Below are 22,147 nucleotides of genomic sequence, written 5' to 3'. Positions count from 1 at the left end.
CACACAAAAATCCATTTCTACAGTAGTTAAGTGACCATGATATGAGTTCTATTGGGTTTTATACATATTTAGCTTGTGGGTGTAGCCCATTAGTTTTCTACTTTGATGCATAGAGAAAGTGTTTTCACTTTAGATGGTTGTAAGGGCAAATGCCATTGTTCCACTATGAAATATAAAACATGTAACATCATGTTTTCTGTCATGACAGGGCGAATCTGGCAGACCAGGACGTCGAGGACGACGGGGTTCCAGAGGCAAAATGGTAAGGTTTATAACTTCATTTGTACTCATGCTTCTGACAAAATAGATTTTTTACCAACGGATGGTTATCGTTATCTCTACTGGATAACAAGCACATTTCCAGTCACGATAATTTTCAAATTTCCTTTTATGTTTTAAAGTTTGTTTATAAGGGTCAAAAGAAAAAAGCTGGGATACTCGTTGAGCTAGTAAGGGCCTAATAAGTTAAGAGAGCTTGTGTCAATCCCTTTGACTGATAATCATCAATAATATATATTTTAATAGATTTGTATTATTTGTTTTGTAGGGTTTAAATGGCCAAAGTGGTGATCGTGGAGAGCGGGGAATGAGAGTAAGTATATATATCTTTGTCTATTTTACTGAATCGAAAAGGTCTTATACCTTCAGAGATTATTATTACTCTTTGCAATGAAACTTTTGTTTTTAATGTTGTTTCAAATATCTATATTATCCATTCAGTATAATTGACATTGTGTTGTGTTTATATTTCATAAATGCTGCAGAATAGTCTTTCTATGTTAAAAATGTAAAAATGTATTCCTAAGTCTTATGAAACGCAAAGTACACAACCAAAACTGCTGTTCATGAAGTGCTGTCGTTGTACCAAACATTGTATTTTCCATATTATATATTATTCAAGGGGATTTGTATTACTTTTGATGTCTTGTTTTGCGTTTAATTAACTATAGCCAGGATTAGCAGGTAGAACCAAAATCTGGAGTTGGTTTAGCCAAAAATACTAAGATTGTTTTAAATTAGTACCAATAGGAAGCTAAAAAACAAAAGAGTAGTATATAATGATCTAACAAAAGTATATTTTCCTTTATAGGGGCAACCTGGTGAGAGAGGAAAGGAGGGCATGCCCGGCCCATTTGGAGCCAAGGGAGAGAGTGGTCCACCAGGGCCACCAGGCTTCCAGGGAGAGCAGGGTCTCCAGGGAACCCGAGGAGGAGTTGGACTGATGGGCCCCATGGGACCTCCAGTAAATATTTGTTTTTCTTAATTAACATCAAGCTGGGACATTTTTTTTCTTTATTGTTTTTCTGCCGTCCCAAAATACATCTCTGAAAAGTAACAGAATCTTGACTAGATTTTGTTTGCTTTTATTATGCTATTGGATACATTCTTAATTTTGATTGGTTGATGGTATTGTTACAATTTCTTTTAGCAAACATTGTCCATCGATGTGTAGTAGAAATAATAAGTTAAATTTTGTAGAATAATAAGATACGTAACTAGTAAGAACTTCACTAAATGTCTAAATAGGAAATAGTTTTTGGACTGTAATCTGTGTGGTATCATTTCCATGAAATTTCTTGTAAGGATGAGCCAATTTGTTTTTTTAATGATCTACACAAATGTATTGTAACATAAACTACATTGTACTGCTTTATAGGATCTGCTGGGACCATGAAGGATGTTTAATTGTTTAGTTTCATATCAAAATGTTAAATTAACATATGTGTGATATTGGAATACTATAGATATGGAAAAAATTGCAAGTTTAAACTGATTTCCATGAAAATATATATTTCATCAACATTTGAGAATAAGAGATGAAGAAGTGAACCTACGGCTTGAAGTTCTTACTCTCACAATTGTTATAAAATGTCTTTTTGTTTCAAAAGGACGTTTCAATTTCTGCTTTAACATGTAGTTAAAATTAGTTTTATTAGTTTCAATATCATATTTAACATGCCCAAATATAATTCTCTTTGCTAGGGTCTGGCAGGAAAGGACGGTCTGTTGGGATTACCAGGAGAGCGAGGAGAGACTGTAAGTGAACATTTATGTCGTTCAGTTGATCCTTGACACGTTAAGGTGGCATGTGTCATTGACTTATGTTCATTGAAGATCAATCTAACCGTACAGACCTAACAAACTCCAAACCGTAAATTTCAACTCTACATATTTGTAATTTTGTCAAAATTACTTGAAAACATCACTTTGCAAAATCAAGCCTATTACATAAATTTAAGGTTAGCCAGCTGACAGTACACATTTCCTGGGAATAGTCTTCATGTTTTTCTTTGTGATTTGCGCAGTATAATGGAGGTTTCGCTATGATTAGGGCGATTTGATTGGGGGTTTCACTTATTTGGGCAGAATAAGGTGGGGTTTCACTGATTTGGGTTGTATAAGGTGGGGTTTCACTGATTTGGGTTGTATAAGGTTGGTTTTACTGTTATACAAATACAGAAATAACTCTGTGAAACATTCTGCTCACACTAAGTTATCAAGGATTCAACTTGACATTATGTGTACACTCTATGATGTATCCTTCAAAATGCATCTTTCTCACATCCAAAATATCATGTGTCCCTTACCTGGTGCATGCTTATGGTCTCAACTTTGACAAATATGTGTAACAATACATCAACATACACAGATAGGGAGATGAGATAAGGAGGTGTCAGTCATCAGTAAATGTGATCACTTGTTTCCTAAGCCCAAGTTAAGACTTTAATTTAACTTAAATCTTCTCTTTTTCCAGGGACGGCCAGGAATCCCAGGTCAGCCAGGCCAGATGGGAGTCATGGGACCACCGGTACGTATAATACAGTGACTTGTGTCTCCTTCACAAGAAGTTAAATCTGAATATTGTGTTACATTTTGGGGAAATTCTATTCAAAACTGTATTTTAAGGCTGACCTTATAAAGTAAAAAACAAATTGTCACTGAACACAGATGGTCTCTTAATACAGGTTTACTCCACAATCAAATCACTTCAATGGGAAACATTAAAAGTGGTCTCTTTATTCAGGTGGTCTCTTATATTAATGGAGGTGATCACATGAGCAGGGTTGACTGTATACAAAAACAGGAGAAGCAATAAGTGAGCCATCATATGATAATGTTATGGTCAAAATGCAAGTTTGCAAGAGCCAAGAAAATATAAATAATTTGAAGAACATCATCTAAATATATTTTCTTTAACATTACATTATAAACAAATTAAAGTATCTTTGTCACACTCAAAATCTTGTCCTATTGAATAAGACCAAGTTAAAGGAAACCATATTGGAAACTGTATGCGTACATGACCATGTCTACATATGTGTTTAATGCTGTCTTTATTTAGGGCCACTCAGGGGAGGCAGGATCACAGGGAGATAGTGGACAACCAGGCAACCCTGTAAGTAGATAAACTGCTGCTGGATGTATGGCATGCAAGTTGGGCCATTCTTGCCATCATTGTGGTTAAGTAAAAAACAAGTTTGAGGTAATTTCAAGGGGTGAGTTGAATTGTCAAAATATTCCATCGATGACAAAAATTAACTTGGGTTCTGCAAAAATTGTTTAGTGACAGACCATTTTTTGTAAACTAGTAAGGTTGTCATGTTTAGACAATTAACTGGTTACTTTGATGGAAGACCTAGAACTGGTTATAAAATTCAATAATCAAATAGTCGAATTAATTACCCTATAGGTAACCCCATATTTGCTTGGATAATACCTACCCAATATCCACTGATGAGCAGGTGAGCACTAATTAGTATAGCGAAAACAGTGCAGACTGGACTGTAAATGTTGTTTTTGCACTCATAAAATGAGGATCGACGAAGAGATGCAAATGAAATGGACAACATTTGGTAGTTTCACTGTGTCCAACTTGAGTAGCAATGAAATACTGTATAGCGCTTTAAATTTGCTGGACAATATTTCGCGGTTATGTATTCAGTACGTATTCACAGGGTTAAATTTCGCTGTGCAACCGAATCCCATGTGTCGTGCAAAGTATTTTGAGTGTCATCATTTAAGGGTTAAACCTCAAAATACAGGTAAACCGTTTGAAAACGCTGATCCGGAGCGTCGTCATCCGCAAGTGACTTCACTCGAAAGATAATCAAATGTGTATGTACTTTTGTAGGATTAAACTTTAATCAATTAATCACCTACTGTGCAAACATAAATATGCTATGGCCACTTATATGTAAGTGTTGTCACATGGACTGGCCAGTTGTCCGATTATTTGAGTTAATTTAAGCTTGCATAACATCGTTTGGTTATAAGTATCTTCAACATGTTGTGATATGGTCTGTAAAAGTGGTTAATATTTTCGATAATTTCGCTGGTATATAGAATTCGCGGATATTAGTTAACCCCGCGAAATATAAACGCTTTACAGTATTATAGATCGCATTTGACGAATTTGTGATTTGTCTTGCAGGGAGTACCAGGAGACATTGGTCTGCCCGGAGCAGCTGGTGAAAGGGGAGTTCCAGTAAGTTATCTGTTGATAAAAGGCAATAATTCTATATTATATAAGGATCGCATATAGTATTTTGTTTTGTTCGTCCTAATGATGTTCATATCTATACTTCTGGATTGTTGTTAAATTGTCTAATACAAAAATGTTCCCTCCCAGCTAGGATTAGTTTTAAAATCTTCGATGGTTGCTCTTTATTTTACAATTTATTCTTGTACCGAACATTATTATCTTGAACTACCATAGTTCCAGTCAGCCGTAAGTTTTGGAGCATTTGACAGTGTTTGAACTCTTGTATGTGTGTTATATACAGGTTTGACTCCAACCTCTGGGCACAACTTAAGTTGAACCTCTCAAAAAAGTCTAAAAGTCATCTTATAGAAATTTTGTATTTTCTTGGTGAAAAGGTTGAATCTCCATGTCAAAATCAGTGTTGTAAATTTTTATTAGAAATGAAATTAAGAGTAGTTGGAGAGATGCTACATTTCTTTGTGAAAAAAAGGATCAATCACATATCATATGAGTTGGATTTTACCTTTTAGGGTCTTCCTGGCCCATCTGGAAATGATGGTGTCATGGGACCAACAGGACCCATGGGATTCGACGGAGAGAGAGGATTCCCTGGACCTCAGGTAAGTAAGATATAAATGATGTTGATGACTACAAGAATAGTTCATGCCCAGGGGTGTAGTATACGGAAATTCCATCCAAGGGGCTATCAAATTGGATGAAACTCGAGGATTGCTGAGGGTTGTGCACCAATTTTAAAATCCTGAGGGTCGAATTGCCCTATCCTACACCCCTTGGGATGAAATAGTATTTTTCTGTTTTTTCTTGTTTTACACATTTCTCTCATAAACACAGGAAGAAGAAAAAATACTGTACAATGGACAAAGTGATGAGAGATTCTGACTGGACCTATGTGTCATTAACAAAACAATTTAATATGCATAATGTATAAAAAAAATTATCTGAAATGTTACCTAGTTTTTTGTTTAGGAATCATTTTAATCCCTTTACATGTTTAAATTTCTATAATTTAGAAAACATGCAAGAACTTTTTCATTAGTTGCTGGTTAGATAGAAAAATACAAGTCTGGTTATTGCTATGGTATATTATTAAAGATTTATTCCGATTTTGTTTAAGCATACCTCTTGATCTGTGCATGGTTATTTAAGGAATAGCCAGAATTATTTTGGGGTTATACTGTATATACTAGAAAAAAACCCTTTAAAGTTTGTAGTTTATATATTCATTCTTTTCTGTTGGAAACAATTGAATTTTGCACAACATGCAACATTGCACTGTAATTTCATTGCTGAGCAACTTGAACCAACCAGAAGTAAGAATTACAAAATACCACTCCAAACATTGGAGTATACGATGCCATCCCTTTTTGTGTTGTCTTTTGTTATAGGTTATACAATATAACCTGAAAAAGTCTATCATAAGGGAAATATTCAAAATTCAATTATTTGATGTGACATGTATTTGTAACCCCCTTGTTTTTTGTTTGACTAGTCACCTGGAATAAGTCTTCCACTGTCAAGAGGATAATTGCTGCTGTCTCGTAAAGCAACTAAATTCAATGAAAACATTACACAATATCATTCATTAAGTACTGTTTAAAAATTATTAATGTTGAAAAGTTGGAAATATATCAAAATACATAATTTCAGTATCATATCACTACAAGGCTTAATAATTAGAAATTGGTTTATGCAGCTAATTGTTACAGCAAGATCAGACAGTTGTTTGAACATGGTACAATAAACAGCTGATAGCTAGTCCTGTCCTGTGTAGAATTTCGGATGATTGCCTGAAGTTAGGTACTGATGTTTGACACAGATATTATTGTTTCTGTGTATAGGGTAAGGATGGAACCCGAGGGGAGCCTGGAATGGATGGACAATTAGGACCAATGGTAAAGATTTTCTCTTTATTTCAATCTGTGTATATTTTAAGTACTATTTCCAGTGTACTCCAGACAATACCTTTTGCATATAGAATTGATTTTCACGAAAATTGGTTTGCAAAATCAGAATGCTACATTTATCAACATAGAATAAATAGGGCAAATAATGTTTTAAGGCCTGTGCAGAATAAAAGTGGTGGGACTCTATCTTAAAAAGAGTTCTATTTCCTTATTACACTGCCAATCAAGAGAGGATTTAAAAATGGGCTGCATAGCCTACAGTCGTATCTTTTTTGCAAAATGTATTGATAACAGAATTTTGAAATGAACACTGTATTAAACTAGTTTAGAATGCATGAACAATCAAGCATTGATACACTTGTGACTTTTGATCTTTGTTTGTCTTTTACAGGGTATGAAGGGAGATGTTGGAGAGCCGGGCGATGCTGGATCACATGGTGTTTCAGTAAGTTATCAAGATATTCATAAAAAAAGTACAATCATTTTCACAGATTTAAGCATTGATTACAAATTCAAGTACCACACAGACGATTTTTATGAATAACACAAGATATACACAGTAAGTAAAACAATTATTTTCCTGAATTTCTCCTGAGCCTTAACAGACACTTCAATGTATAGATATTGTCAGGGGTGTACAACTTCATATTTAAAGAATTATAGCCCAGACAGATTTTGAAAAATTCTATCTACAAACCCAACCTATAATTTAATAGTAAATAAACATAATTTTCACTTGCCCCGGCCTAAATTCTGCTAGCCCCGTGCACCAAGCTAGTTGAATTGTACTCCTTGATAGTGTTCATGGAATGTAGGTTATCTTTGGCATTCAGTAATTCAGCAATGCTAATTTTCAGGATTTCTAAAAGTCACATTACCTTCGAACACTCTGATGTTGCCAACATTTGAGTTTTGGGAGGGAGAATTCATTAAAAAGTAAATAGACCATAAAAATGGATTGTACCAGGTGACTAAGTTCCACTCACTAAGGAGGCTGGCAAATAAAAGGAGGGGAATTATTTCAAGTTGTTTTGTACTTCTTTCTATAATTTGTAAGAACATATGTGTTTTGTTTGACATTAGGGACCCCCAGGACCAACTGGCCCAGAGGGATTGAGAGGACAGAAGGGAGACACTGTAAGTATGGATAACATAACAGATTAGGCACCATTTGTTTCTTATTTTTTATTCAGGATATTGTGAAAGAAGCAACTGTAATCACCAATGATATAATTTGCATTACACTCCTTTGACAAAAATAACATTGGCTGATGAATTAGGAAAATAAGGCTCTTGTAAATCCTGGCGGTTGATAATGAGTGACCAGGTAGGGTCTCCACTTCAGGGTACACATGTTCAGTACTTGTTCGTTTTGTACTTGTATGAGACGTTTGGGTACTTTCCAAAAGTCGTTCCCATTTTTTATAAGATTTCCAGCACTTGGACATGTAAAGACTAAGTGTGCCTACTATGGCAATGTTAACAACAATTGTGTCGACTACAGCAAGTAAACAACAATTGTGTATACTACAGCAATGTAAACAACAATTGTGTCTACTACGGCAATGTAAAGAACAAGTGTGCCTACTATGGCAATGTAAACAATAATTGTGTCTACTACAGCAATGTAAACAACAATTGTATATACTACAGCAATGTAAACAACAATTGTGTATACTACAGCAATGTAAACAACAATTGTGTCTACTACAGCAATGTAAAGAACAAGTGAATATACTTCAGCAATGTAAACAACAATTGTGTCTACTACAGCAATGTAAACAACTATTGTGACTACTACAGCAATGTAAACAACAATTGCGTCTACTACAGCAATGTTAACAACAATTGTGCCTACAATAGGAATGTAAACAACTATTATGCCGACTGTTGCAATGTAAACAACAATATGCCTACTTCAGCAATGCAAACAACAATTGTTCCTACTATGGCAATGTAAAAAACAATTGTGTCTACTACAGCAATGTAAACAACAATTGTGACTACTACAGCAATGTAAACAACAATTGCGACTACTACAGCGATGTAAACAACAATTGTGCCTATTACAGCAATGCAAACAATATAAACTACCATGGTGCCTATTATAGCAATGCTTATAATATCTATCAACCTAATTTGTTATTGATTTGAAATGGAAACTATTTGCTAAAGCACAGTTTTAAAGAAGTGTTAATGATGCCTTTTTCTTTGTAGGGGCTGGAGGGACCGGGTGGGTTACCTGGCAACATAGGACAACAGGGACCAAGGGTATGTCTGATATTGACGTAATTTGTATGTTTAAACATCTGTATGTTGTATCCTACAGGATAATATTGCTATGAAAGAAAAGGATTAGATACAAAAATCTATAAGTTTTACTCTTCAATAGCTTTGTGCAGTTTGTTCTGTGTTGATTACATGCTTCAGCTAATGGCAGCTTTATACCTTTAGTGATTTATTTTCTAAATGTAGCATGCTGTAAAATTTAACATGGTTGTTATTTGTTCATGAATTTTGTACCTCTGTTTGTTGTAAAAATAACTCTACGAAACTAACGTTTTGTTTTGATACATGCGTACGACACTATAGAAAGTTTTTTGAATCTTGAGCAAAATCTTGAATCTTAAAGTGTTAACTCAATCAAGTGTAACTGTTAAACTCTGTCAAAATAGTATACGCTAAAATTAGTGTAGAAACCATGTAGGAGAAATTTGCAAAAAAACATATTTATTACAGAATGTATATTCATGATTTCAATTAGTTAAAAATTACATTTCTGTGTTTCCAGGGTTACGATGGACCACCAGGACCATCTGGAGCTCCAGGAGAGGATGGAGATAAGGTTTGCTACTGACCAAATTGCTGTATGCACATTTTGACAAATGAATAATGAAGAGGTGCCAATGTGACCCCTGTTTCTATGATACATACAGCACATGTAATTTAACTAGATAAGAAAAGATAACTTCAAAGTGCAATCAGATTTAATACCAGTAGGTAAAGATTTTGAAAGTCTTTTATTTGTTGGAAAACTATTGTCTCTACTGGATCTGAAATTACAAATCATGACATTGACGTTGCAATAATAGTTAGCTTTGAATTTCAAAAACTATGAGTTCTGAAAATACAATCTTAAGAGAGACATCACATTTAAATTTTTGGTCTAGCTGTTATGCCCTTACCAGTAGTTATATTTAGAGCCCCTAAGTTAGTTAGGTTCAAGGCCTACGTGGTAGTCGCCAGGTACTGGCCGCAGGTCTGTGGTTTTCTCGGGGAACTCCAGCTTTCTTTCCATCATCAAACCTTGCACGTCCTTAAGTGACAGTAGCTGTTAATTGGACGTAAAACACAAACAAACCAAACCTCAATTAGAGCAGGAAATGTACTGAACATTCCAACAAGGATATTTTGAGTTTTTGTCTCGCCACCACGAGCAAGCGGAAGCGATCTCGGGTGTTGCTTTTCCGACGACAGTGGTGGTGTCAACATTAAGTTTTTGCATTTCACTTTGTTTCACTGAAACTATAAGTGCTAGACCAACCAAACTTGGACCATAGATCATCTTCGGGAGTACATCGCAACCCATGCATCAAATGCTGGATGAGGCCTACCTTTCATGGTCCATTGACTTTGTCAGCGTCTCCATCAACATTAAGTTTTTTGCGTTTAAGTTAGTTTCTCTGATATGTGCATTGACAGGCGCGTAACAACCTATGTAGCAAAAAAGCCCGGGCTTACACATCATTTTAATAATAAGCGACAAAGACAATATGATACAAAATATAAAAAAACAAAATATTTGTAAAATAATAGGGGAAAATGATATATACTTGCTTTAAAATGGCAATTCAAACTGACGCCAGAACACGGGAGAACGCGTCTCATGCGTTCTAGAAAACAAAATTCTCCTGGGGGAGAGCCCCACGACCCACATCGATGCTAATCTTTGACATTCTATAGGTCTATTAAGAATTTCACATCATAGATACACGTAGTTAGATACATTCATTTTCCCCCGTCATGAACTTATAAAATATGTCCTAGGTCTATCTTGTATAGGGCTACTGGATATATATGTAGATCTATACATATATCTAAACATCGATATAGGAGCTACCGTCATCTTATGTTCTGAGAAATGTTGATGATATAAAAAGGGTTTAATGGACACAACAGCAAAAAATCTGAAATTAATCTGTTCATATTGGCTCCGGCATTTTAAATATCTAGTTAATTTAGATTCATCAGGAAAGAGCTATGACGCAACGGATATTTTCGAGGAATTCCAACAATCGACACATTTTTGTCGGAGAGAAAAAAAAGGAGAGCTGTCTTTCGCATTTAAAATTCATTTGAATTTTTTGCGATGCTTTCCAATAACAAAGTGAATGAAGCATGCCACCGTACCCCCCTAGAATGTCTTCGCGCCTTCGGCGCTCGCATTCGCATATTGAAAAAGCCCAGCTACGCGCCTCCCATACCCACCCCCTCCGCGCACTACGCGCTTCGGTGTGTTGCCTTCGGCAGCACATTTCATCATTGGGCTTACACATTGAAAACCCGTTTGTTACGCCCCTGATTGATGGTCAATAGCGGCAGAGGCGAGACATATCAATCCTAATGGCTTGTAAAATTTACTGAACAACACTTTCTTTCCTATCTGTGTTATATATATCTAGTCTGTAGCAGGGATTGTTGACAGTGATAGTTTCACTTATTTCACTTAGTGTTCTCGTTCTGTTTAGGGAGATACTGGACACCCAGGACCTAAAGGATCCAAGGGAGATTATGGTGAAATGGTAAGAAAATTTAGCTCTTTCAAACCAGGCATTCAAAATCTAATGAATGTTTGACTATTTTGCATAAACAACTGACCTAGAGGATGGCCACTTATATTGCTTATACAAAATTAATTGCTTGCTCAAATAAAAATACACAAACTAGAAAAATTATATATCATTTTTATATTCTTTGTTTTTGTCTACCGGTATGTATTTGTGTACATGTATGTATAATTATACGATTTAATAAAAACCAAAAAGTTCTGTTGACTGTATTTCTCATCTTGTAGAACGTGTATTGTTGAGAAGTTCATTCTATCTGTTAATACATTAGACATATAAATTTAAAAATAACACGTTTAATAATGCTTGTGCAGATGGGTTATTTTACAGACAGAAAAATGCATATCAAAACATTAAGTCTGTTAGGTTGGTAAAATAACTTGATGTAGTAATGGAATTTGAACCCATCAGATATGTCAATCATAGATTGTCTTTTTTGACCTACACTTAATCACCAACACTGACCAAGTGACACTGTCAGTCAAAAAACTCTAAGCTTCATAATTGGATTGTTATATGTTCTTTGTGGTTTTCCAAAAATACTTACATAAGTCTTTGTACTTTAAACAATCTATCCGTTATGCATGCAGGGAAAATCCCAATGGATTATAATCCCAGTTCAGATAAAAAATAATCCTGATAGAACTTAACAATTTAGCTATTTATATTGTTATTTGTCCATCAATTTTTCCTTTAAAATGTTACTTGTCCTGAACATCTCAATGGATTTTGACTAAATGCGGCCTGGAGCATCCTTGGGGAAAGGAGACTCAATTTTGTATAAATAGAAGGTGTGCCCTAATGGTAATATGAACCGCGGTTCATTTCACCATGGCCTTCATATTACCATACTACACCGGCATAGCATGGATTGAAACAAATTTGGGAATAAGTACAGAAGGATCAGTGTACATGTAAGTAACATTAAAAGTTCACAGATATGTGATGCATTGTCTATCTTCCTTTCAGGGACCACCTGGACCATCCGGACCATTGGGATCTCAGGGACAAAGTGGACCGCCAGTAAGTAGACAACACTGATGTTCTAAAAGGTGTAAAATCCGTTTTTGTTTCTCGCCTCCACGAAGGAGACTAAGGTGTTGCTTTTCCGGCGACGGCGTCAACATTCAGGTTTTTGCGTTTAAGTTTGTTTCACTGAAAGACGCACATCTTGCAAAAAGTTAAAAGTCAAGGTAACACTATATATACTCAAATTCAAGGTCACGCTATAGGTTTATAATCAAAAGTCAAAGTCAAGGTCACACTATAGGTATGCAGTCAAAGTCAAGGTCACACTTCATATATTCAAAGTCAAGGTTATTATATATACTCCAAATCAAGATCACACTGTACATACTTAGAAGTCAAAATCACACTACAAATACTGAAAGTCAAGGTCACACTGTATTTTCATTGTCCAACTCAAAGGTAAACGGATACTTAAGAAGAAAATCATTAAATGATATGAAGTGGTATATTATATTTTTGGGATTTCTGCTTGTCAATATCAATACATTTAGTGTGATGATTTTTGTGCGTAGGGACCTCCAGGCGAGCCTGGCATTCAAGGAATCCAGGGACCAAACGGTGTGAAGGGATCTGAGGGTCCACGTGGCTTGCCAGGGGCTACTGGGCCTGTTGGTTTGCAGGGACTACCGGGATCCATAGGCTCTAAAGGAGAGGGCGGAGATCGTGGATCAATTGTAAGTATTACCAAAATTAGCCTAAAAGGATTTCTAACTCCCAGTTAAACATGTATAAGACCATTCTAAACTTTCAGCTCAGGTAGTACTTCTCCAGTATATTGTGTTTGATGAAAGTTTAACTTTCAAGTTTTTTGTTTGGAAAGTTTTGATTGAATACAAATAAAACATTAATTATACTAACAAAAGAAATGAAAACTAAAACAATAATTGCAAATATAACACCTTATTCATTGCTGTTTTTAAAATATCAGAACAGTAAAGTATGTTGGTAATTTCTTATATGGTCACGAAATGAATATGTCTTATGGTATCTGTATGTGTTGGTAGGGACCACCTGGAGCACCAGGCCCCCAGGGAACACCTGGACCATCTGGCACCTCTGTAAGTGCACATGTATACCCACAGGGTCAGTTACACTCAGAAGTTATCAAGAGACACAATAGCAAACATGTTATGATGTTAGACTTGCATCTCTACCAAGTGTAGCTCTAATATTCACATCACGTTGTGAAAAAATTGACTAAATGATACATATGCAAATGAGAAATCTTACATATGAAAATGAGAAATATAGCATATGCAAATGAGAATCATACATATGCAAATGAGAAATCTTACATACTGATTTACCTTGATTTACCTTAATCCGGATGGCCGGGAAATGAGCTTAAAGTTCATATTGGCCCAATTTAAATACTGTATGCAGATGAGGGTAAACATGAAATTGAGTAACTCGCACATGGCAGCATTTGTTTTGTTTCTTCTTTTTCACAAAATTAAAGAAAACAAATTAATCCTAAACTGAATACTGTTTTTACTGTGTCCAGACTCATTATTGTAATTATGAAATCAATTCAATGTGCTTTCTTTTCATTTTTGAATTAAGAAATTTTGTTATATTTTACCTATGGGTATACTTGAAAATAGAGACATAAACTGGAAAGAACTTTCATCGTTAGTTTTCTACTATTTATTCATAAAGTTATTCCTGATCTATTTGGGGCTCACTGTGCATGCGCAAATTTTGAATCAACTTTTTGCTTTAATGCTTGTGTAGACGTGTTCCGTCACTTAAATGTCAGCACTACTCCCATTGCCAGCACTGTCAACTGAATGTCTTTATAAATAGAGCATTTAGTTCCCTAACCCACACACTGGTTTTTACAGATTGTTACTATTTATATAACATGTATGACTGGGAATTCGTTCATATCTCAAGGTCAGATTTTTTTTTTAAATCCTGCAACATAGTGATCTAGCCAATATGATAGTTTGACATGATGCTTATGATCAGAGCTAAATCTTCGATAAATACTGCAGGACAATCAATATTCTTGTTTTAACACCATTTGTGTGATACAAAAATGTAGCTATAGGCTCACTAGGGTATGTGCATGCGAGCCCTAAAGGATAAATTGAAAACACTGCTATGAAATTACAGGGCTTACCAGGTAACACAGGTCCCCCAGGACCCGAAGGCAGACAGGGGATGAAGGGGGAGATGGGAACCACTGGCGAGCCAGGATCAGCAGGTCAGGATGGCACTGTGGTGAGTTACATTGTGAAATCAAGATGATAAAGGTTTTCATTGCAGTTGAGAAAGTGTTGCAGTATTTTAATCCTTATTCAAAGGGTTGTGTACCATAATGACTAACCAAGTATCTTGCAATTGCAAAATACCAATAGCAAACAGTCAAGTCAGAATGACAAAGACATGTCACTAAATTCCATAAACACATTTCAAGTGAATAGTTTTTTCTGTTAATACCAAAAATACTGGTAGGATAGGGATTACATCTGATCACAGTCCAAGGTAAATAGGTATCATTGTGATATTTCTACAGTGAATGTTAATGGCTGTAAGTGTATAAATAAATCTGATAATCAGCTGTTACAGACTTACTGATGTTGTTTATGTAATGTTGCAGGCGATAGGTGATTTTGTTATCAAAATGTGACCACCTGATCTCATAATGTTTCAGGCTGTAACTGGTATAGTTATCCTTCAACAAATCATTACTTTAATTTGGAAATAGTGTTGTCAAAGAATATTTTGTATAAATGTATAAATAATCTTGCCATAATCCCACATTGTGCCATATCCTGAACAACCATTAACTTGTTTTAAATGTAAAATCAAAAAGATATTTGAATTGTATAATAATTTTCTCAGTATTATATATAACCTGATCTCTGTAAAAGGATTCTTGGTATATCTAGGGACCACCAGGACCCCAGGGACCAAAGGGATTAGATGGACGACCAGGGCTTCAGGGATCACCAGGGCCAAGGGGCCCCGCAGGACTTATTGGTCCCAAAGGACATGCTGTGAGTATGAAATTTACCTATAGGATGGATTTATGTCCATTTCATTATGTGTGAGTTCTGAGATAATTGCTTTTTCAGAATGTCCAACTTCAAAAATGGTTCAATGTTCAGATCAAATATTTTGTTTGATAAGAATACCAGAATTAACCAAACAGATTTGAGGCAGTATTGCAGTTTAAAAATGAATTAAGTATGATTTAAAATTTATCGGTATTGACCTATGAAATAATACATAATAATGTTTGACAAAATTTGTGCCTTCAGTATTGGTAAGGTTGTTATACACAACTAATGATGTTTTGTGTGTTAGGGTTTAGCTGGAGAGGAGGGCCTGCCTGGGTCTACAGGGGAGTCTGGATTGAAGGTGAGCAAACAGGATTTTAATTTTCCAATTCATTTCTCACACAATTTGAAGAGGTGGTTTATGGGCTTTGAATTAATTCAGAAATAAGAAATATTATTTTATTAAAGATTTATCTAGTACTGCAGACTGATGTTGATGATATTATATATAACCTGATCTCTGTAAAAGGATTCCAGTGATCTATCTTCGCTGATAATTAAATTAATTTAGGAGAATTTTACATAAAATTTAAGCGCTGTATTTCTGGTATGTGATGTTCTTTCTATTAATGATGGCTCTCATGCATATCATATTAGTTAACAGAGTGTGAATAACTGATTATCTCCCTTACAGGGTGAGCCAGGAAAGGATGGTCCAGAAGGAGATCGTGGACCACCAGGACCAGTGGTAAGATACCTGGTCATTCATACTCGGTACTGGAGTGAGAGGCACAAAATTAGTGTCGAATGCTGCAAAATATCTTCCCTGTAATCATTGAAAGGCAAATTAATGTATAATTTGTTACAAGATTTGGTTAATTGGAAACATGCATGTATCTAGTTTCCAAACTTAACAAAAAACATCAGATATATTTGTTTGTGAAATTATCTTGATTCAGATTAATCCTCCATATGAAAGAAATTTGTTTTGTATGTTGCAGGGTCTGCCAGGAGTACAAGGAGAGGCAGGATTACAGGGAAGGGGAGGAAAGACGGTCAGTACTTTTATACTGTTAACCATGGTTTATTCAAAAAGGACGGTATAAATATATATAACTGTGAAAAAAAGATAAATAGTCGATGCTATCCATTGGAATATACACTTGACCTATATGAAGTGTATGCCCGGGTCCCGCATCAGAAATGTGTCCGTCTATGTCTGTCCGTCCACACTTTTGTTTCCAGAGATTATTTCTGAACCTGAAAAACCATTTTTTTCTAAAATTTAATATGTTGATATACTGTGTAATGTAGAATATTCTAAGGGCGAGGTCAATGTCACGGATACCCAAAATAGACCTTTGGGGTATGGTCCTTTTCTCAGGATCAAAAGGTCTAATCTTTTTGAAATTGACATAGTGATACATGGTGATTTGCAGATGTGCAATAGAGTTGTTTTTTTTGAAAATTCTACAGCCAAGGTCAATCTTACTGTTACTAAAAATAGGCCAGGGGAGGGGGTGTATGGTCCTTATCTCGGAATCCAGAACTGAAATCTGTTTGAAATGCAGATGTGCAATAGGGATTGCAAAAGATTTTGAAGTCAAGGTTACTGTTCCTAAAGGTAGACCATTGGGGGCTACATTCAGGCACATGGCAGTGTCAGTGTTCCAGTTACATTTGGGTTATCATTTATTACACCCCCTTTTTCACACCCTTCAGCAACACATCAAACAATATTATTCAGTATCCCTAGGACTTAACAATTATGCTGATGGTGCCTTTTGGCATTTTCACTTCACCGATTCCTAGAAATTTTGAATTTTCATTGAAATAGTGGTCAACAAATTCAAACTCGGGAGCAAATTTGCATCTCTAGAGCATATCCCAAAAACTGTCAACACGTGTCAATCACATTGTTAAGGTGTGACTTTTAGTATTTTAACTTTTTAATGTCAACAAATTCATGGATACTGCACCTAAAATGTGTAAAAAAGGCATATGACATTCTATATGTGTTTGATGATTATTTTCTGTTCTATCTGACTGTTTATTAACATATTTACACACAGGGAGAGGCAGGGAACCCTGGTCCTCAGGGAGTACAAGGAGAAATGGGCAACAAGGGAGATCGTGGTCTGATTGGCACACGTGGTCCCCGTGGATCTGCAGGACCAACGGTAAGCTTACATTCCCCTATCAGTGACAAGAAATTGTATACCAGCGATCAGACAAGAAATTGTATACTTTTCTTCCATAAATTTATTCCTGGAATTTCTAATCAACAGTGCTAAAATACAGATTTGTGTGTCAGTGAAATTAGTGAACATAACTGTAGTTAACAAATTCCAGCAGGGACTTGTTAGGGCCCCGTATCGGAGATACGGGTGCCCTATAGTAATCACTCTGTCTGTCTGTCTGTTTGTCTGTCCGTCCACAAATTTTGTTCCTGGCTGATAACTTTAGTATTTATTGGTGATGTACATGAATCTTAATTAAGATGTTCAGTTCACAAAAATACACATTGAGGTAAAAAGTCAAGATCAAAGGTCAAGGTCATTAGGTTCAATGATCAAGGTCAAATTTTGAATAATTTCACTGATGAACATTTTGTCATGACATGATGAAGCAAAGTTGATCAGAATAAAACAAGGAGTCAAGGTCATCGGGTCAGGTGTCAAGGTCAAATTTTGCATCTTTTCACTGATGAACATTTTGTTATGATATGATGAAGCAAAGTTGATCAGAATTAAACAAGGAGTCAACCTGACCAAATGTCAAGGTCATTGGGTCAAAGGTCAAGTTTAAATTGTGTATCTTTTCAATGTTGAACATTTTGGTATGACACTTTGAAGCAAAGTTGGTCCGAATTTAAAAAGGAGTCAACTGACTTAAGGTCAAGGTCATTTTATGTTATTATGTAGCAAACTTGTTCAGAACTTAACACAGAATCAACTGACCTTAGGTCCAGGTTACGGGGTCCAAAGGGTCAAGGTCAAGTATTGTATTTTTCACTGATGAACATTTTGTTATGATATTATGAAGCAAAGTTGGTCGGAATTAAAGAATAAGTCAACTGACCAAAGATCAGGGTCACTGGGTTAATGGTCAAGGTCATTTGGGTCCAAAGGTCAAAGACAAAGTGGATCTCTGACTTTGACCCTGGCTCTTGATGGAGGAGGTATATAAGGTGAAATAAAACAAATCAAAGCTAACAAATGAGTATTGCACCGGTATTTACATTTCTGTTAGCCCAGCAAATATGGAGGTGGAAGGAAACAAGACTCACATCAAAGTACATGTAAAATGTATATTTTGCTCCCTTGCGATTCTTTTTGAAGTCCAAATGTCAAACGTCAAGGTCAGCTATATGGGCAGATTGCTTCTTGATGATTATGGGGGATATATTGCCACAAGATGGGGCCCTTACTGACCTGTCAGTGTTCTAGTAATGAATTTCCTATTGTTTTTGAATATGTGATGTAAGAACAATTGATTCACTTTCAGGGAGCACCAGGACCGTCTGGAGTACAGGGACCGCGTGGATCTCCAGGACCAGTGGTAAGACTACAGTGTTTCTGTTCTGACTGATCCAATATCATATTTATACATAAACAAACCAATAAGCTTGCTTATAGAAATGTCTTACCATCATTGTTTTTGTTAAAATCTAATTTTAAATTTGGTGCAATGATAAAGAAGAATATTTCAACAAAAGTTTGTGTGTTGTTTTTGTTGCTAGGGAGAGGCAGGAGCTATGGGCTCCTCAGGGATGCCAGGAGAACAGGGACTCATAGTAAGTTGCGACACCATTCACATAAAGATGCAAATGCTGAAAGATAATTTTGCAATCTGTATTTTCTTCAAAATACATGGAATAAGATGATTTCACATGTACAGTGATTGTTATGTTAAGCCACTGATTATACATGTATATGTTACACAAATGGCAGTGCATGTTAAGAACATCACATTGTAATGAAATGGTTCATAGTAAAAATCTCCTATAAGATCGCATTTTCAAAAATCAAATTTTCAAATGTTTGATTGAATTATCATTTCAAAGATTTTCAGTTTATTCTTTGCAGGATAGATATTTATACATACTTATTTTTAGAGGTACTCCTTAGCACTTTCAAGTTAGCACTGAAAGTGCTAAGTTGTAATAACTGCTAAATTAAAAAATGCTGAATTGCTAAATCATCTAACCTAAAAATTGAATCTGATTTGCAGATATTTGTGTTACACTAAAACTGTAAAACAATCCCTAATTTATGCAGTTTTGCTAAAAAGGTCAATTTCGCGGGATCTATTTATTTGCAGATTTGAGGTCTAGTGACCATGACACAAAGTGCTATAGTGAGGGTTTATCAATTTTCTATTCATTTCAACGGATACATATTTTGTGAAAAATATTGTTATCATGAAAAACTGCAAAAATTACAACACTGGAAAAAAAAAATGAAAAACAATTTTACTTCTGTTTACAGTAAATCGTTTTTACTTAAAACTATCTTGGAACGATCTTCTTTTTCAAGAAAACTGTAACATGACAATGTGCTGCAATGTCATGTTTAATAACATTGTAAGGTCATAGTTCATATGCATGTATATTTGTGTTGCAGTGAAAAAACAGGACATTTGAGTTTAATATAACACGAAGTTTATCAGAAGTTAAGAATATGGCATATTTTCATTTTCAAAGGGACCTCCTGGACCTCCAGGGCCAAAGGGACAGCAGGGTGACCGTGGTATCAAGGTAAGACTGGGATGTGCAACAAGTTACACACAATGACAATAAATAAAGTAACGTATATTATCAATGACTTATTTTGAACAATCAAACGTTGGTGTGATTTGCTACATTTCAATGACATTTTATAATTTGTCATCTTTACCAAACGATTAATCGTTCATAATCATTCGGTCAGGTTAAAAACTAAACAACCTTTGACTTGATGCTCCATTCATTTGATGAAACATATATGTCTCTGTACAAACCTGAAGAAATAATTATTTAATGTTCCTCATTTAAAGTTCTTCTATTGTTTCAGTATGTTTGCGACATCATGTAAATAACATGGACACTCTTTTGCATGCCATTATGTCTCCCCTTTGCAATTGAGAGAGGTATTCATACGGTTTTAATATGCTTCTAGCAATGTTCTCCAAATATAATATTGTCATTGGTCGTAATGTTTAACCATTGAAAATATTAAAAGGATATTTGCATCATCTGGAAAAGGTGTGCAGTAAGTACTCTGTAAATTAAATGAACATGACATTCACCTCTAGGTCAAAGGTCAAATAGTTGCAAAATATTTTTTAGTAAAATCTGCATCGGCCAGAGAAAGTGTGCAGTGCTCTGTAAATTAAGTCAGTATAGCCAACACCTGTAGGTCAAAGGTCAACTAGGTGTGGAAAGTTTTCAGTGAAATTTGCATCACCCAGAGTTGTGCAGTGCTGTGTAAATGAAGTAAATATGACATTCACCTCTAGATCAAAGGTCAAACAGGAATGAACAATTTTCAGTTAAATATTGTCTAGGCATTGAAATTTGAAATAACTGAAGATATTTTTATAGAGCTAATTTAAAGTCCACATGCACCACCCATAGAAAGTGTGCAATGCAGAGTATTTACTATTTAGGTCACTGTGTTGACCTAGGTGAAAAATTAAATGTGTGCAAGTAAATATGCATATTGGCTAACAAGCGGAGACATGTTTTTATTCATAAAAAAACCCAAATCTAGTTTAATTATGGTTATATATAAGCAGCTGCATGCTATTGGCATCTATTTATACTATTTTATACAGAGAACATAAATAAGTTTGTAATTCTTGCGTCAAGTCCTACAATCTATGTTTTAATATCAATAAAATGTAGGGTCATCCAGGCAGAGTGGGACCACCTGGTGTAGTTGGAGATCCTGGACCAAAGGGAGAGCCTGGCCCAGTTGGCCTCCCAGGATCCAAAGGAGACATGGGAGAAAGAGTAAGAATTTAGATAAAAATATTTGAAATAAAAAGATGTAAATCTCTTCTTTTTTAAATTTATTTAGTCAATAATATACACTCTTATTTTAACTACCAAATTAAAATGAGTTTTTAGTACTATTAAATATTTTTTTCGGGGACACTTGGCAAGTGTAAATAAGGTAATGATTTTAAAAAACAGTTGAAGTTTATTCAGAATTTCAAAAAAAATAGAAAATTCCTGTAAGTTTGATAGACTTAAGAGGTTTATCCATTGGTGTGGATGTGTTTAAAAGTTTGTATGCATTGTTTTTAGGGTTACCCAGGTGAGGCCGGATTCCAGGGACCAGATGGAGCTCCAGGCCTACCAGTAAGTTCATTACGATACAGTTTAAGAAAAGAAAGTGATTTGTCTTGATCGTAATGTGTGAAGACTACAGGGCATACGTATCCTTAATGAAACTAAATTAATATCATACTAATACATAATCTACTGTGACATACATAATAGTGTCACCTACTGTGACATACAGTAGTGTCATCTACTGTGACATATACCGAATGGTGTCATCTACTGCGACATACAGTAGTGTCATTTACTGTAACATAGAGAATAGTGTCATCTACTGCGACATACAGTATAGTGTCATCTACTGTGACATACAGTAGTGTCACCTACCTTGACATACCGAATGGTGTCATCTACTGTGACATACAGTAGTGTCATCTTATGTGACATACAGTAGTGTCATCTACTGTGACATACAGTAGTGTCATCGTATGTGACATACAGTAGTGTCATCTACTGTGACATACAGTAGTGTCACCTACCTTGACATACAGAATGGTGTCATCTACTGTGACATACAGTAGTGTCAT

At 35.4% G+C, this 22,147-nt stretch overlaps 1 protein-coding gene across 1 annotated transcript in view; it reads left to right on the top strand.

The window, feature by feature from the left end:
* The window catches only part of LOC110464411 (collagen alpha-1(I) chain-like), a 69,280-nt gene that overhangs the window by 38,990 nt on the left and 8,143 nt on the right, over positions 1-22,147 (top strand). The window contains exons 27-54 of the mRNA XM_021519612.1: positions 209-262; positions 548-592; positions 1,091-1,243; positions 1,984-2,037; positions 2,756-2,809; positions 3,344-3,397; positions 4,433-4,486; positions 5,014-5,103; positions 6,343-6,396; positions 6,800-6,853; positions 7,492-7,545; positions 8,626-8,679; positions 9,200-9,253; positions 11,157-11,210; positions 12,225-12,278; positions 12,797-12,958; positions 13,289-13,342; positions 14,403-14,510; positions 15,182-15,289; positions 15,600-15,653; positions 15,987-16,040; positions 16,294-16,347; positions 17,365-17,472; positions 18,800-18,853; positions 19,035-19,088; positions 19,998-20,051; positions 21,180-21,287; positions 21,585-21,638. Coding sequence (XP_021375287.1) covers positions 209-262; positions 548-592; positions 1,091-1,243; positions 1,984-2,037; positions 2,756-2,809; positions 3,344-3,397; positions 4,433-4,486; positions 5,014-5,103; positions 6,343-6,396; positions 6,800-6,853; positions 7,492-7,545; positions 8,626-8,679; positions 9,200-9,253; positions 11,157-11,210; positions 12,225-12,278; positions 12,797-12,958; positions 13,289-13,342; positions 14,403-14,510; positions 15,182-15,289; positions 15,600-15,653; positions 15,987-16,040; positions 16,294-16,347; positions 17,365-17,472; positions 18,800-18,853; positions 19,035-19,088; positions 19,998-20,051; positions 21,180-21,287; positions 21,585-21,638 — 1,962 coding nt within the window. The remainder of the gene's footprint in view (positions 1-208; positions 263-547; positions 593-1,090; positions 1,244-1,983; positions 2,038-2,755; positions 2,810-3,343; positions 3,398-4,432; positions 4,487-5,013; positions 5,104-6,342; positions 6,397-6,799; positions 6,854-7,491; positions 7,546-8,625; positions 8,680-9,199; positions 9,254-11,156; positions 11,211-12,224; positions 12,279-12,796; positions 12,959-13,288; positions 13,343-14,402; positions 14,511-15,181; positions 15,290-15,599; positions 15,654-15,986; positions 16,041-16,293; positions 16,348-17,364; positions 17,473-18,799; positions 18,854-19,034; positions 19,089-19,997; positions 20,052-21,179; positions 21,288-21,584; positions 21,639-22,147) is intronic.

Source organism: Mizuhopecten yessoensis, unplaced genomic scaffold (genome assembly GCF_002113885.1).
Source record: "Mizuhopecten yessoensis strain PY_sf001 unplaced genomic scaffold, ASM211388v2 scaffold10987, whole genome shotgun sequence".
In the NCBI taxonomy this organism is placed as follows: domain Eukaryota; kingdom Metazoa; phylum Mollusca; class Bivalvia; order Pectinida; family Pectinidae; genus Mizuhopecten; species Mizuhopecten yessoensis.
This window is presented reverse-complemented; position numbering and strand designations above follow the sequence as displayed.